The following is a 17,248-nucleotide window of genomic DNA, read 5'->3' on the forward strand; positions in this document are numbered from 1 at the left end:
GAAGCCTAATTTTAAAACCTGCTTAATATGAAAGTAGTTTGTGTTTCACAGGATAAAAAAAGGAAATGAATGGAGAAAAAAAAAAGTGTTACAAGTTGCTTTCCCTGCCTCGGGCTGCACAAGATAAATATCCTGGGCAGGGTATTGCTTCTCAAGACTCGCGGGACTTAGGAGACACACAGGTAAGGAAAAAAAAGCCTGAACTACCTTAATCCCAGTTTCATCATTATCTGTTAACTTAATGCAGAAACGACTGATTCCTGAATCAAATAAGGTGTATGGAAGATCAATAGTTCTGTCTCCTCTGGACTTAAACTTGATGGTCATGTTTTAGCATGTTTCACAAGCTTGTCATTAGATTAGCAGCCAAAATAAATGAGCTTTTTTCAAGTGATAATTATGCATTAACCGCTTGTCAGCAACATCGTGTTTACTGATTTTCATTTCTGTGACTACCTGCAATTATTTTCTGAATGCCAACCGCTGGTCGCCTGCTTTATTATGTAAAAATTGAACATATTTTTGTTTGTTTATGAACTATGTTAACCTACTTGTGTTTTTTTAATGGTAGACTGGAAGTAGAGTTTGCTCACACTGAGATCATAAGATGTTTCTGCTTTCTTTTAATGTAACCAATTTAGGTAATGTAACACTACTAAGGAGGAAAGTAGTTTAATCAGATCATTTAGAAATGGTGGACCAGGTTTGACTATTATTTTCCAATACAAGTAAAGGAGTGAATATGACAGTCCACAAATTTGTTGATGTTCCCGTCATTGTTGAAATCAAAGGGCAGGGGCCAGTTTTGCTTTGTGTCCGAGATTTCAGCAAGGTTATGATTATGATTGTACCATAACGATTACAAACACGTGTTTTTGAAAAAACTGCTGTGAGTTGTGACTTTTTAAACAGCGGAGTAAGTCTATAACAGTAGGTTTATAACCAATGCTTTATTTTCAACATGAGGGATCACCCTGTACTGTAGTAATAAAAAAAGGCACATTTCCACTTACTATTGTAGTTCCAGACACAAATTATATTAATAATCATAATAAATATTCTGACAAGTGCACATATTCAGCCTACTTTTAACTGAAAAATCTATCTTTCTGTCTTTTTATTTCAATTACATTTCACTGTATTTTTGACTATGTACTCATTTTAAAATTAACATAGAAAACCGATATTCTCGTTCATTGTCTTCATGTTTTCCCAACTACGCAAACATAAGCTAAAATATCTGAAAACAGATATTAGTGGGTCTTAAAGATACATTTATCCTTTATTCTGACAATCCATTATCAAATATCACACTTACATCCAATTTCCTGTCCAATAACTGAATTTCTTTCTCCACTTTGCGCATTTTTAATGCTCTGTATGCCATTTCTTGCTTTCTGTTTGAGATCTCTATTTTCAGATACTTCTTGTATAGTGTTTTAACATCTTCCACAGGTTCCTTAAAAAAACACACACACACATTAAAATGTATTAAATATTAATTGCACTTAAAAATAAAAATTCTACACATTATTTTTAAGCATTTACTGTGCTTTAAATATGATATTGTTTATTTAATGCTATAATCATGCCTTTAAAAACAAAAATAAACAGTCGTACACTTACAGAGTCCAGCTCTTCGTCTGATAATACAGGTGGCTGGAGTAGGGCCAGCCCATGTTCAGTCACTGAAATGATGCAATATGAAACATGTATATTTACTACAGTATTGATTTGTAGAGACAAATACAGTATGTGGCGCACGTACCGTTGACATAACTGCTGCAGCCAGCCGTATCTCCTGGGTCAGAGGAGCAGCCACCAACTATGCTCGCTATTATAGGACCCTCCGCATTGTTCTCAGGGGGCAGCTCCTCTTCGTCTATGTACTCTTCTTTTGTTGGGACAAGTCCCATCTTCTTCAGCGCGGCCCTTCTCTTGTTAGCTAAATTGTGTTAAACCTATAAGTTATCGAATTCAAAACACTGGGTTTTCAAAATTAAATAAAAAATTCCAGGGGTTTCAAACTGGACCCAGGGGGCCACAAGGGGGTGCTAAGGGTCTGGGGAAACGTCAAGGACAAAAAATGTGTAAAAGGTACAATAAATAATAATAATAATAATAATAATAATAATAATAATAATAAACAAATTTGTTTCAGGGAAAACGTGTTGCACTGTACACGCTTTAAGAACAGTGTGTATTTAAATTTTCAAATCATTGTTCTATTCTTAATTTTCTGTTGTCTGTGTTTATTTATCAAGACAATTTACCAAGACAAACAAGACAAACCAAGACTTCTGATTCTACTATAAACCAAATGACATACAAAATCCGTTCTGTGTTTATGGTCACAGTTAGTTATACCATTAAACATCTGGATTATACTTTTAGAGTAATCGCAGTTGTCAAAAAAAAAAGAAAGAAAGTATAATACCATTATATTGTGTAGTTCCTCATAAAAAAAGAGCATCAAACCCACTGAAAACTCATGACCTACCACTTTGAACGATATTTTTGTATTTCGTCTTCACTTGTTGCCACGTTCTTCTAGGTCCCATAGGGTTAGATCTGTAAGTGTGAGCGTGACCAGCATCACATTAGTTATTAAACTGTAGCAAAAACGTAATACACATATACACTAGTTGGTCAGCACAGGTGTCATATACTGCATCATTTGTTCTCTCCCAAACTAATTAAACGTAAAATATACTTACGCATTTAATTTGGTAGTTATTTTTCGCCATGCATCCTGACGGACTTTTGCAGCCGCTATAGTGTTCCCTTTGGTTTTTATTAAATGCTTAACTTCTTCATATCCTTCCATTATAAGTTGCAGTTCAGCAGCACTGAAATATGCAGCTCGCTGTTTAGCCATGATGTAATTAGGTTAGTATGAACAGACTTATGAATCCTCGCATGAACGGCCAGCTGTCTTTATTAGCTAGATGTGTAAATCCTTGATGTGTCTTAGAAGAGCCGAAAAAAACTCCATTTCAGATCGAGCTAGGTCAATCCGGGATATGTGAACTAACCCGGGCTTTGTTAAACCACGGTCGAAGAACGGGACCCAGAAGACTGTTTCTTGCTTTAAAAACATCAGGCACAAAGAAAAGATTGCTCTAATGCCGAAACTAATGCACAATAACACCATTTAAAGTTATTTACGCCATAAGAAAAAATGGTGGCTGAAACGGTGAACTGATAGCTGTTGTTTGTGGCTGTGTCTACAGTAACCAGCAAGCTAGCTGGCTAGACACATACAGAACGTGGCATTGACGCCTAAAAATGCTGTCTATGTAGGCTACTTAATAGGTTTAAAGACGAGGTCTGTGCCTCGCGTTCGTTCTCCCTCTACAGCAGGTGGCGCACGCGACCCGAATCCCAAGAAAAACGGATAGAACTAGGCATGAAGGAGAGACGAATTGCTTTCCTGTCAGCTGTCCCTTTAGCACAAGGAATGTGTTTTGGGATAATAAACAAAATTCAGTCAAGCATTTCGCTATCGGCTTTCGCAGCGTACTGGACCAACAAATGAGATTATGGTTGAGGTGTGCTGAGATTTGAGGCAGCGAACTGGATACCGTAAAGGTTAGTTCATGATTTTGTAGTTGTTAGCGTCTCTGCTATCGTTAGCGAGTGTGTTTTGGATTTATTTACAACCCAAGACAGTACACATTTTGAGTAAAATTCTTAAACATGGCCCACTTTTGTCAAGAAATATTATTCGTGCAGAAACGAGAGAGATTGGTCTAAAGAAAGTCACTGGAATTTGAGGGATTAATCGTATGATACATTAGATGCATCAGCTGTGTAATAAAATAATTGGAATTAGATTAGTCAACCATATAACAAAATATTTGTAATTAAGTGTAACAATAATACACTTAATCATCGTTTAATCCTATATATTATTGTTAGAACAAAAGCCATCAATCATAGGATAAATAATAATTAAATTAAAAAAGTTTAATGTGTTTATCTGATAATGATTATTATTAGTGGTGCTTGCCTTTTAAGGCAAAGCACACTATTACTATTCCTCATACTTATTAGTGGTGCTTGCCTTTTAAGGCAAAGCACACTATTACTATTCCTCATACTTATTCTTACTTATTATTATTATTATAGATTCCGTACGATTTTCGGCGCGTAACTAGTCCCGCAGTTTTTGCCACACACCCCTGAAACGGGCGTCAAATCGTGCGGGGTATTGTGGAAAGATGTGCTATGACTTTTATAAGCGATCGGGCGTACGATTTTCGTACACCGGGCGAAAAATCGGGCGAAAAATCCCATAGACGTAACATTGCGACCAACTTTGACGGATCGTAGCGCAGAGCGAGAATATCGCACAAACTTGTAAATCACCAGATTTGAAGACTTTATCAAGCTGAACGAGAACATACCCCACAGTGGGGTAAAAGTTTACCCTGGGGCAAGAGACCTCCAAAGTTGCCCCATTGACATAGTATGGTGAGGGAAAAATGCACATGTGTTTTTCCTACTATGGTAATTTACATAGGAATTTTGCAAATCTAAATAACTTTGCATTAAAATGTCATAGAGACGTGGGGGTGGGCTCGTTTTACTCAGCTAACCAATCAAAGTCTCTGAATCACTATGAAGGTGTCAAGCCACGCCCTAGCAACCAATTAGAGCGCCCTAGCAACAGATCCCATAGACTGCCATTATAATGGTTCAGATGGGTATCTTTGGATCAGAGCGTCATAGAGACATGGGGTGGGCTCGTTTGAGTCGGGGCAGCAAACGGCCAATCATGAACTACTTCAGCTGTTCATAGCCACGCCCTAGCAACCTTTATCGATGACCTTAGCAACCAAAATCTTAACCAAAACTTACATATCTTCAAAAAGAACGTCACAGAGACATGGGGGTGGGCTGCGTTTGACTCGGGGCAGCAAACAGCCAATCCTGAGTCACCATAGACATCTCCTATCCACGCCTTAGCAACCATTATCAAACACCCTAGCAACCTTTTAGCAAGACCTATATCTTTGCATCAGAACATCGTAGCGACATGCTAGTCATGCTACCGACATGCTAGTCACTTTGCTAATCATGCTAAAAACATGCTAGCGACATGCTAGTCATGCTAGCGACATGCTAGTCACTTGCTAATCATGCTAAAAACATGTTAGCGACATGCTAGTCATGTTAAGCGGCGACATGCTAGTCACTTGCTTATCATGATAAAAACATGCTAAAGCGACATGCTAGTCATGCTAGCGACATGCTAGTCACTTAGCTAATCATGCTAAAAACATGCTAGCGACATGCTAGTCATGCTAGCGACATGCTAGTCACTTGCTAATCATGCTAAAAACAAGTTAGCGACATGCTAGTCATGCTAACGACATGCTAGTCACTTTGCTAATCATGTTAAAAACATGCTAGCGACATGCTAGTCATGCTAGCGACATGCTAGTCACTTGCTAATTATGCTAAAAACATGTTAGCGACATGCTAGTCATGCTAGCGACATGCTAGTCACTTGCTAATCATGCTAAAAACATGCTAGCGACATGCTAGTCACTTTGCTAATCATGCTAAAAACATGCTAGCGACATGCTAGTCATGCTAGCGACATGCTAGTCACTTGCTAATCATGCTAAAAACATGCTAGCGACATGCTAGTCATGCTAGCGACATGGTAGTCACTTTGCTAATCATGCTATAAACATGCTAACTACATGCTAGTCATGCTAGCGACACACTAGTCACTTTGCTAATCATGTTAGAAACATGCTAACGACATGCTAGTCATGCAACAGAGGGCGAGTTTTGCCACGGCAAGCACCACTCACATTTTCTTCAGGAAATGTACTTTCTAGTTCTTATTAGTGGTGCTTGCCTTTCAAGGCAAAGCACACTATTACTATTCCTCATACTTATTCTTACTTATTATAGATTCCACTCAAATTTCGCGCGTAACTAGTCCCAAGAGTTTTTGCCACACACCCCTGAAACGGGCGTCAAATCGCGCGGGGTATTGTGGAAAGATGTGCTATGACTTTTATAAGCGATCGGGCGACGACGCCAGACACCGGGTAAAAATCGGGCGAAAAATCCCATAGACGTAACATTGCGACCGACTTTGACGGATCGTGAATGAGAGCGAGAATATCGCACAAACTTGTAAATCACCAGATTTGAAGACTTTATCAAGCTGAGCGAGAACATACCACACAGTGGGGTATAAGTTTACCCTGGGGGCAAGAGACCCCCAAAGTTGCCCCATTGACATAGTATGGTGAGGGAAAATGCACATGTGTTTTTCCTACTATGGTAATTTACGTAGGAATTTCGCAAATCTAAATAACTTTGCATTAAAATGTCATGGAGACGTGGGGGTGGGCTCGTTTTACTCAGCTAACCAATCAAAGTCTCTGGATGGCTTTGAAGGTGTCAAGCCACGCCCTAGCAACCATTTAGAGCACCCTAGCAACAGATCCCATAGACTGCCATTATAATGGTTCAGATGGGTATCTTTGGATCAGAGCGTCATAGAGACATGGGGGTGGGCTCGTTTGAGTCGGGCAGCAAACGCCAATCATGAACTACCTCAGCTGTTCATAGCCACGCCCTAGCAACCTTTATCGAGGACCTTAGCAACCAAAATCTTAACCAAAACTTACATATCTTCAAAACAGAACGTCACAGACACATGGGGGTGGGCTTGTTTGATTCTGGGTAGCAAACAGCCAATCCTGAGTCACCATAGACATCTCCTATCCATGCCTTAGCAACCATTATCAAACACCCTAGCAACGTTTTAGCAAGACCTATATCTTTGCATCAGAACATCGTGAGCGACATGTTAGTCATGCTTGGCGACATGCTAGTCACTTGCTAATTATGCTGGAAACATGCTAGTGACATGCTAGTCATGCTAGCGAAATGCTAGTCACTTGCTAATCATGCTAGAAACATGCTAACGACATGCTAGTCATGCTAGAGACATGCTAGTCACTTTGCTAATCATGCTAAAAACATGCTAGCGACATGCTTTAGTCATGCTAATGACATGCTAGTCACTTGCTAATCATGCTAAAAACATGCCAGCGACATGCTAGTCATGCTTAGCGAAATGCTAGTCACTTGCTAATCATGCTAAAAACATGCTAGCGACATGCTAGTCATGCAATAGCGACATGCTAGTCACTTGCTAATAATGCTAAAAACATGCTAGTGACATGCTAGTCATGCTAATGCATACATGCTAGTCACTTTGCTAATAATGCTAAAAACATGCTGGCGACATGTTAGTCATGCTTGCTAGCACATGCTAGCCACTTTGCTAATCATGCTAAAAACATGCTAGCGACATGCTAGTCATGCTAGCGACATGCTAGTCACTTGCTAATCATGCTAAAAACATGCTAGCGACATGCTAGTCATGCTAGCGACATGCTAGTCACTTTGCTAATCATGCTAAAAACATGCTAGCGACATGCTAGTCATGCGTTAGCGACATGCTAGTCACTTGCTAATCATGCTAGAAACATGCTAGCGACATGCTAGTCACTTTGCTAATCATGCTAAAAACATGCTAGCGACATGCTAGTCATGCAACCGAGCGAGAGTTTTGCCACGGCAAGCACCACTCACATTTTCTTCAGGAAATGTACTTTCTAGTTAGTGGTGCTTGCCTTTTAAGGCAAAGCACACTATTACTATTCCTCATACTTATTAGTGGTGCTTGCCTTTCAAGGCAAAGCACACTATTACTATTCCTCATACTTATTCTTACTTATTATTATTATAGATTCCGTGACGATTTTCGGCGCAGTAACTAGTCCGCAGAGTTTTGCCACACACCCTGAAACGGGCGTCAAATCGTGCGGGTATTGTGGAAAGATGTGCTATGACTTTTATAAGCGATCGGGCGACGATTTTCGTACACCGGGCGAAAAATCGGGCGAAAAATCCCATAGACGTAACATTGCGACCAACTTTGACGGATCGTAGCGCAGAGCGAGAATATCGCACAAACTTGTAAATCACCAGATTTGAAGACTTTATCAAGCTGAACGAGAACATACACACAGTGGGGTAAAAGTTTTACCTGGGGCAAGAGACCTCCAAAGTTGCCCCATTGACATAGTATGGTGAGGGAAAAATGCACATGTGTTTTTCCTACTATGGTAATTTACATAGGAATTTCGCAAATCTAAATAACTTTGCATTAAAATGTCATAGAGACGTGGGGGTGGGCCTGTTTTACTCAGCTAACCAATCAAAGTCTCTGAATCACTATGAAGGTGTCAAGCCACGCCCTAGCAACCAATTAGAGCACTCCTAGCAACAGATCCCATAGACTGCCATTATAATGGTTCAGATGGGTATCTTTGGATCAGAGCGTCATAGAGACATGGGGTGGGCTCGCGTTTGTCTCGGGGCAGCAAACGCCAATCATGAACTACTTCAGCTGTTCGTAGCCACGCCCTAGCAACCTTTATCGATGACCTTAGCAACCAAAATCTTAACCAAAACTTACATATCTTCAAAAAGAACGTCACAGAGACATGGGGTGGGCTCTGCTTGACTCAAGGGCAGCAAACAGCCAATCCTGAGTCACCATAGACATCTCCTATCCACGCCTTAGCAACCATTATCAAACACCCTAGCAACCTTTTTAGCAAGACCTATATCTTTGCATCAGAACATCGTAGCGACATGCTAGTCATGCTACCGACATGCTAGTCACTTTGCTAATCATGCTAAAAACATGTTAGCGACATGCTAGTCATGCTAGCGACATGCTAGTCACTTGCTAATCATGTTAAAAACATGTTAGCGACATGCTAGTCATGCTAGCGACATGCTAGTCACTTGCTAATCATGATAAAAACATGCTAGCGACATGCTAGTCATGCTAGCGACATGCTAGTCACTTGCTAATCATGCTAGAAACATGCTAGCGACATGCTAGTCATGCTAACGACATCTTTAGTCACTTAGCTAATCATGCTAAAAACGCCAGCGACATGCCAGTCACTTGCTAATCATGCTAAAAACATGTTAAGCGACATGCTAATCATGCTAACGACATGCTAGTCACTTTGCTAATCATGCTAAAAACATGCTAGCGACATGCTAGTCATGCAAGCGACACATGCTAGTCACTTGCTAATCATGCTAAAAACATATTAGCGACATGCTAGTCATGCTAGCGACATGCTAGTCACTACAATTATAATTATCGGGCGCGACGATTTTCGGGCTAAAAATCGGGTAAAAATCCCATAGACGTAACATTGCGACCAACTTTGACGGATCGTAGCAGAGAGCGAGAATATCGCACAAACTTGTAAATCACCAGATTTGAAGACTTTATCAAGCTGAGCGAGAACATACCACACAGTGGGGTAAAGTTTTACCCTGGGGCAAGAGACCCCAAAGTTGCCCCATTGACATAGTATGGTGAGGGAAAATGCACATGTGTTTTTCCTACTATGGTAATTTACATAGGAATTTCGCAAATCTAAATAACTTTGCATTAAAATGTCATAAAGACGTGGGGGTGGGCTCGTTTTACTCAGCTAACCAATCAAAGTCTCTGAATCACTATGAAGGTGTCAAGCCACGCCCTAGCAACCAATTAGAGCACCCTAGCAACAGATCCCATAGACTACCATTATAATGGTTCAGATGGGTATGTTTGGATCAGAGCGTCATAGAGACATGGGGGTGGGCTCGTTTGACTCGGGGCAACAAACGGCCAATCATGAACTACTTCAGCTGTTCATAGCCACGCCCTAGCAACCTTTATCAATGACCTTAGCAACCAAAATCTTAACCAAAACTTACATATCTTCAAAACAGAACGTCACAGAGACATGGGGGTGGGATCGTTTGACTCGGGGCAGTAAACTGCCAATCCTGAGTCACCATAGACATCTCCTATCCACGCCTTAGCAACCATTATCAAACACCCTAGCAACCTTTTAGCAAGACCTATATCTTTGCATCAGAACATCGTAGCGACATGCTAGTCATGCTAGCGACATGCTAGTCATTTGCAAATCATGCTAGAAACATGCTAGCGACATGCTAGTCATGCTAGCGACATGCTAGTCACTTTTCTAATCATGCTAAAAACATGCTAGCGACATGCTAGTCATGCTAACGACATGCTAGTCACTTGCTAATCATGCTAAAAACATGCTAGCGACATGCTAGTCATGCTAACGACATGCTAGTCACTTGCTAATCATGTTAAAAACATGCTAGCGACATGCTAGTCATGCTAGCGACATGCTAGTCATGCTAGCGACATGCTAGTCACTTTGCTAATCATGCTAAATACATGCTAACGACATGCTAGTCATGCTAGCGACATGCTAGTCACTTGCTAATCATGCTAAAAACATGCTAGCGACATGCTAGTCATGCTAACGACATGCTAGTCACTTGCTAATCATGTTAAAACATGCTAGCGACATGCTGGTCATGCTAGCGACATGCTAGTCACTTTGCTAATCATGCTAAAAACATGCTAACGACATGCTAGTCATGCTAGCGACATGCTAGTCACTTGTTAATCATGCTAGAAACATGCTAAGCGACATGCTAGTCATCTTTGGCGACATGCTAGTCACTTTGCTAATCATGCTAAAAACATGCTAAGCGACATGCTAGTCATGCTAAAACATGCTAGCGACATGCTAGTCATGCTAGCGACATGCTAGTCACTTGCTAATCATGCTAAAAACATGCTAGCGACATGCTAGTCATGCTAACGAAATGCTAGTCACTTGCTAATCATGCTAAAAACATGCTAGCGAAATGCTAGTCATGCTAGCGACATGTTAGTCACTTTGCTAATCATGCTAAAAACATGCTAGCGACATGCTAGTCATGCTAGCGACATGCTAGTCACTTGCTAATCATGCTAGAAACATGCTAGCGACATGCTAGTCACTTTTCTAATCATGCTAAAAACATGCTAGCGACATGCTAGTCATGCTAACGACATGCTAGTCATGCAGCCGAGCGAGAGTTTTGCCACGGCAAGCACCACTCACATTTTCTTCAGGAAATGTACTTTCTAGTTCTTATTATTATTATAGATTCCACTCAAATTTCAGCGCGTAACTAGTCCCGCAGTTTTTGCCACACACCCCTGAAACGGGCGTCAAATCGTGCGGGGTATTGTGGAAAGATGTGCTATGACTTTTATAAGCGATCGGGCGACGATTTTTTCGTACGGGCGTAAAAATCGGGCTTAAAAATCCCATAGACGTAACATTGCGACCCGACTTTGACGGATCGTAGCGCAGAGAGCGAGAATATCGCACAAACTTGTAAATCACCAGATTTGAAGACTTTATCAAGCTGAGCGAGAACATACCACACAGTGGGGTAAAGTTTTACCCTGGGGGCAAGAGACCCCAAAGTTGCCCCATTGACATAGTATGGTGAGGGAAAAATGCACATGTGTTTTTCCTACTATGGTAATTTACATAGGAATTTTGCAAATCTAAATAACTTTGCATTAAAATGTCATAGAGACGTGGGGGTGGGCTCGTTTTACTCAGCGAACCAATCAAAGTCTCTGAATCACTATGAAGGTGTCAAGCCACGCCCTAGCAACCATTTAGAGCGCCCTAGCAACAGATTCCATAGACTGCCATTATAATGGTTCAGATGGGTATTTTTGCATCAGAGCGTCATAGAGACATGGGGGTGGGCTCGTTTGACTCGGGGCAGCAAACGGCCAATCATGAAGTACTTCAGTTGTTCGTAGCCACGCCCTAGCAACCATTATCGATGACCTTAGCAACCAAAATCCAAACTTGCATATCTTCAAAACAGAACGTCACAGAGACATGGGGGTGGGCTCGATTGAATCGGGGCAGCAAACAGCCAATCCTGAGTCACCATAGACATCTCCTATCCACGCCTTAGCAACCATTATCAAACACCCTAGCAACCCCAACTCAAACGGGCATATCTTTAAATCGGAACGTCATAGAAACATGGGGGTTGGTTTATATCATTCATAGTGACAAGCGTCTGTATCATCATTGTCAGCTACCAAGCTGCTTCCTAGCAACCAACCTATTTACCCTAGCAACCGAGGGCGAGTTTTGCCACGGCAAGCACCACTCACATTTTCTTCAGGAAATGTACTTTCTAGTTATTATTATTATTATTATTATAGATTCCGGACAGATTTCGGCGCGTAACTAGTCCCGCAGTTTTTGCCACACACCCCTGAAACGGGCGTCAAATCGTGCGGGGTATTGTGGAAAGATGTGCTATGACTTTTATAAGCGATCGGGCGTACGATTTTTTCAGACACCGGGCTAAAAATCGGGCGAAAAATCCCATAGACTTAACATTGCGCCAAACTTTGACGGATCGTAGCGCAGAACGAGAATATCGCACAAACTTGTAAATCACCAGATTTGAAGACTTTATCAAGCTGAGCGAGAACATACCACACAGTGGGGTAAAAGTTTTACCCTTGGGGGGCAAGAGACCTCCAAACTTTTTACTATGGTGAGGGAAAACTGCACATGTGTTTTTCCTACTATGGTAATTTACATAGGAATTTTGCAAATCAATATAACTTTGCATTAAAATGTCATAGAGACGTGGGGGTGGGCTCGTTTTACTCAGCGAACCAATCAAAGTCTCTGAATCACTATGAAGGTGTCAAGCCACGCCCTAGCAACCATTTAGAGCGCCCTAGCAACAGATTCCATAGACTGCCATTATAATGGTTCAGATGGGTATCTTTGGATCAGAGCGTCATAGAGACATGGGGGTGGGCTCGTTTGACTCGGGGCAGCAAACGGCCAATGGTGAAGTACTTTAGCTGTTCGTAGCCACGCCCTAGCAACCATTATCGATGACCTTAGCAACCAAAATCCAAACTCACATATCTTCAAAACAGAACGTCACAGAGACATGGGGGTGGGTGCGATTGACTCAGGGCTGCAAACAGCCAATCCTGAGTCACCATAGACGTCTCCTATCCACGCCTTAGCAACCATTATCAAACACCCTAGCAACCCCAACTCAAACGGGCATATCTTTCATTCGGAAAGTCATAGAGACATGGGGGTTGGTTTATATCATTCATAGTGACAAGTGTATCATCATTGCCAGCTACCAAGCTGCTTCCTAGCAACCAACCAATTGACCCTAGCAACCGAGGGCGAGTTTTGCCACGGCAAGCACCACTCACATTTTCTTCAGGAAATGTACTTTCTAGTTATTATTATCATTACTATATCTAATCATGTCTTGTTTAATGAATTAATCAAATACCAAATAATTATCAAATTATTAGCAAATGAATTTGAACATTAAATTATTTAACCTGATCCACATTTCATAACATTAATGTAATCTTTTGATTTTCATTTATTATATGACTAATGTATTTCTGAAAACTGATTCAATTAATTGAAACATGTTGTGTTTGATTTTGAATTTAGTAATTGAGCCATGCTTAGTATATTAATAATTAATTGGATTTAGATAAATCAACCACAGTTTGTTTCTATTAATTGAATCAGGTTTCCAACAACAACACCACCATATGATAACTTAAATGTCAGTAGATGTATTAAAATAAAAATAATCATTTGAGTCATTAATCTATTGTAGTTAAAAAATCGAAAGTTAAAATGCTAAAGATCATGTACAGCTGTTACATGGCTTTTTTTTATATATATATGTCCATCGAAACATTTAATGATGTTCTCTGACACGTGAAGATGTTCATCAGTGTTGTTTGTTTTCTGCAGTGGTGTTGGCTCTGGAAAGGCTCATCATGTGTGCGTCAGTGAAGTATAGTTCCCGGGGCCCTGCTCTCATACCCCGGATGAAGACTAAACACCGGATCTATTACATCACCCTCTTCTCTGTGGTCTTACTGGGGTTGATCGCAACGGGGATGTTCCAGTTCTGGCCTCACTCCATTGAATCCTCGGCAGAATGGAGTCTGGACCGCCGTAGTGTTCACGACGCTCCTTTGGTCAGGATACCCATGAGCAGCCCTATTCCTGAGAGAGGTGACCTGAGCTGTCGAATGCACACTTGCTTTGATGTGTATCGCTGTGGATATAATCCCAAGAATAAAATCAAGGTGATGCGAAGAGTGATAGTATTGTATTGTTGATTTGTGTTTATTACGGTAGCTCTTATGACAGGGATATTTTCATCTGTTAATGGTGTGTGTGTGTGTTTGTACACAGGTGTACATCTACCCTCTTCAGCGATTTGTGGACGAAGTAGGGGTGCCCATCAGTAGCACTGGCCTGTCTCGAGAATACAATGACCTGCTGAGCGCCATTTCAGACAGTGATTTCTACACTGACGACGTGAGCAGAGCTTGTCTGTTCATACCCTCCATTGATGTGTTGAATCAGAACTCTCTGCGGATTCGTGAAACCGCCCAGGCACTAGCTATGCTGCCCAGGTAGATATATATTTTAGTATTTGCTAATTATCTTTGCCTACCTTTGCTTTACATTTTTTATTATTATATATATATATTTTTTTTTACATTGGCTGTAACCAATATTTTAGCTTTAGAAACAAATGCCTTGTATTTCTGAAGTCATAACTGACAGTTTCAAGCTATATAAATGTATTGGTATGCTTTTAGGTGGGACAAAGGCATGAACCACCTGCTGTTCAATATGCTTCCTGGAGGACCCCGAGATTACAATACGGCTCTGGATGTGCCCAGAGACAGGTGAGAGTCAGTACAAATTTAACAGGCCCACAAAATAGGAAGTCTGAATGTTCAAATCATATTGAAATGATGTAAACTTCAATTCAAAAGTTTGAGGTTAGTAAGACTTTAAGATCAGGTGTGTTAAACTAATCAGATATGAAAAGGAAGACTTTTTTTCTTTGATTAATAATAATTTAAATAAAAAGGTTTGTTTGAATTTCCTGTTCCTCAAAGGAGCATAAGAATGTGTCATGGTTTCAACAAAGATATTGAGCAGTGCCAGTATAGTCAACATTAATAATACTAAGAAACTATTTAGCATATTAAAACAGAAAGTGATGCATTAATGGCTGCTAATTTATTTGGATTATTAATATTTCATAATATAACAGGTTTACTGTATATTTGATTAAATAAGCACCTTCTTTCAAAAACAATAAGATTACTGATGAACTTAAACAGTAATGTAGATTTTCTCTATATATGATCTCTATACCCTTGATACTTTCATGTTGTAAGGACAATATTCAGTTCCTCACATTTTGAGTAACTGGAATTCTGGCTTAATTCTGGTATTGTGTTGCCCAGGAAAGATTTGTTCTTTTACATTGAGTGCATATTGTATTTAGTTTATTCCTGTTACAGACATCTCCGTGACCTATAGCTGTCAGTTTGCTCTTTAAAGGCTGTTACACAAGGGAGTGGTATTGAACCATTTTTATTTTTTGTATTTAAAAATCAGCCTTGAAAACACTAAACACGACCTCTCCCAACAACACCCATTTACTTTATTGCATAATTGGCATCCATTCTTGCTCACATTAATCTTGGTTAAGTTGAAGTCTTTGACACAAATGGAAGACATACTGTGGTTTTATACAGTTCCCTCAAAGTGCCCTTGAAATTCATGGTTTGTGGCAGTGGTTAATTTCTCATGGAGAGCGGATGCGATGTTCACCAGTTGAGGGCAGTGTGTCTCTATGTTTGACCTTGTGCAACAGCAATGTCAAGTGAGAAGCAATAAATGCTTACATATCCTTTTTTTATATTGTTTTGTTTTCAGAATAGCTGTATTTATGCAAGTTTGCAACATGGCACTATTTTACCTCTGCATGTTAATGTGATTGAATTGACACTTCATGGTTGTCCGCAATGACACTGAAGTCACGGTGCTGACAAACTGATGTCAGACTCTTCAAAAAAAAATCCATGCCGGACAGAAGGACCTTCTTGGTGTTTCTACACCCTTATATTGAGAGAAACTGGAATGCTTGGAGTGTATAATTAAAACAGACATGCATCCCGACAAATCTATTCATACATATCAGTGTCACAGAACTGTCCTATTCAGATGTTTCGTAATGATTTCATAATGAGTATTTTTATCATCATCATAGCGTGCTCCTTAGACTCCGAGATCAAAGATGCACTGCGAGCGGTCATGAAAGAGAATAGCACTCTACCGCCTAGAGCAGGCAGACAAACATAATCTCCTGGTATTTACTGCAACATGGGCCATGTTTCTCAGCCTATTACTTGGCCGATCTTTTGCTTTGGGTGGAAAAGGTGAGTTTTATGTACTAGAAAGCCCTGAAATGATGAACACTTATCTGGAGCTGTAGGGAATTTCCTGGGCTCATCCAGCTGTGCTCCATTTGGCGTACAGCCTCATCAGAACCAGCTGCCCATATGTGCATATGTGTGGGGTGAGATAAAAAGACAGTGTATGTTGCGTGGCCATATTTGCAGCTTTCCCTATACTCACTCCGTTCCCTCAAACCGAGCGCTGTTTGAAGTTTTATTGACTCGTTGTAGAACGAGGACGCGAAGGCAACTCTCTTAAATGCTTCGGAGTGGCATGTTCGCACATTTGTCATGTAAAACCAGATTAAGGACGCGTTTTATCTTCAGTGCCTTTTGCGGACAGTCGCGGCGACAGAGTTGTCATCTTCACTGCGTTTGTTTCATCAGAGCCCTGCTGGCTGGGGGAGGCTTCTCCACATGGACGTACAGGCAGGGTTACGATGTCAGCATCCCCGTGTATAGCCCTTTATCTGCTGAGGTGGACCTTCCTGAAAGGCAACCAGGGTGAGATCCTGCTTCTCGACACTGCTTTAACGGTTGATATTTAATGACGGTAAATGACACTCCATAATACTCGTCTATTTCAGGCCCCGACGCTACTTCATTCTGTCATCTCAGACAGCCATCCATCGGGAATACCGTGTGGAACTAGAGAGGCTGAAGGAGGAGAATGGGGAGGCCCTGCTCCTTCTAGACAAATGCAGTAATCTCTCTCAGGGCTTGGCATCAGTCAGGAAGCGCTGCTATAAGGGACAGGTCTACGACTACCCACAGATTTTACAGGTTGGTTTCTCTGCGCATCCATTCATATTAAACAACATGGAATTCACATATTTCGCAAATATTTTGAATGTCGCAAATATTAGAATCGCTTGGCTACTACGTTCACAAAAAAAATCTCTATTAAATATTAAGTAAAATTATTTTAAATATATATTTATA

The 17,248-nt window shown here is 40.7% G+C and overlaps 2 protein-coding genes across 2 annotated transcripts in view; one reads left to right on the forward strand and one right to left on the reverse strand.

Annotated features, from left to right (window-relative positions):
* Positions 1 to 930: 930 nt before the first annotated feature.
* si:ch211-107p11.3 (GT1 domain-containing protein) lies at positions 931 to 3,237 on the reverse strand. Its single transcript, XM_043243378.1, has 5 exons — positions 2,718 to 3,237; positions 2,501 to 2,571; positions 1,769 to 1,945; positions 1,627 to 1,688; positions 931 to 1,459 (listed from the first exon to the last, which is right to left on the reverse strand). Exons 1-5 carry the CDS (start codon positions 2,876 to 2,878, stop codon positions 1,283 to 1,285), a joined length of 648 nt encoding a protein of 215 aa, XP_043099313.1. The 5' UTR covers positions 2,879 to 3,237; the 3' UTR covers positions 931 to 1,282.
* A 160-nt stretch (positions 3,238 to 3,397) lies between these two features.
* The window catches only part of ext2 (exostosin glycosyltransferase 2), a 33,881-nt gene continuing 20,030 nt past the window's right edge, over positions 3,398 to 17,248 (forward strand). The window contains exons 1-6 of the mRNA XM_043244972.1: positions 3,398 to 3,591; positions 13,788 to 14,128; positions 14,238 to 14,461; positions 14,651 to 14,740; positions 16,694 to 16,810; positions 16,894 to 17,089. Coding sequence (XP_043100907.1) covers positions 13,814 to 14,128; positions 14,238 to 14,461; positions 14,651 to 14,740; positions 16,694 to 16,810; positions 16,894 to 17,089 — 942 coding nt within the window. The 5' untranslated portion in view covers positions 3,398 to 3,591; positions 13,788 to 13,813. The remainder of the gene's footprint in view (positions 3,592 to 13,787; positions 14,129 to 14,237; positions 14,462 to 14,650; positions 14,741 to 16,693; positions 16,811 to 16,893; positions 17,090 to 17,248) is intronic.

Source organism: Puntigrus tetrazona, chromosome 7, assembly GCF_018831695.1.
Source record: "Puntigrus tetrazona isolate hp1 chromosome 7, ASM1883169v1, whole genome shotgun sequence".
NCBI classification, from domain to species: domain Eukaryota; kingdom Metazoa; phylum Chordata; class Actinopteri; order Cypriniformes; family Cyprinidae; genus Puntigrus; species Puntigrus tetrazona.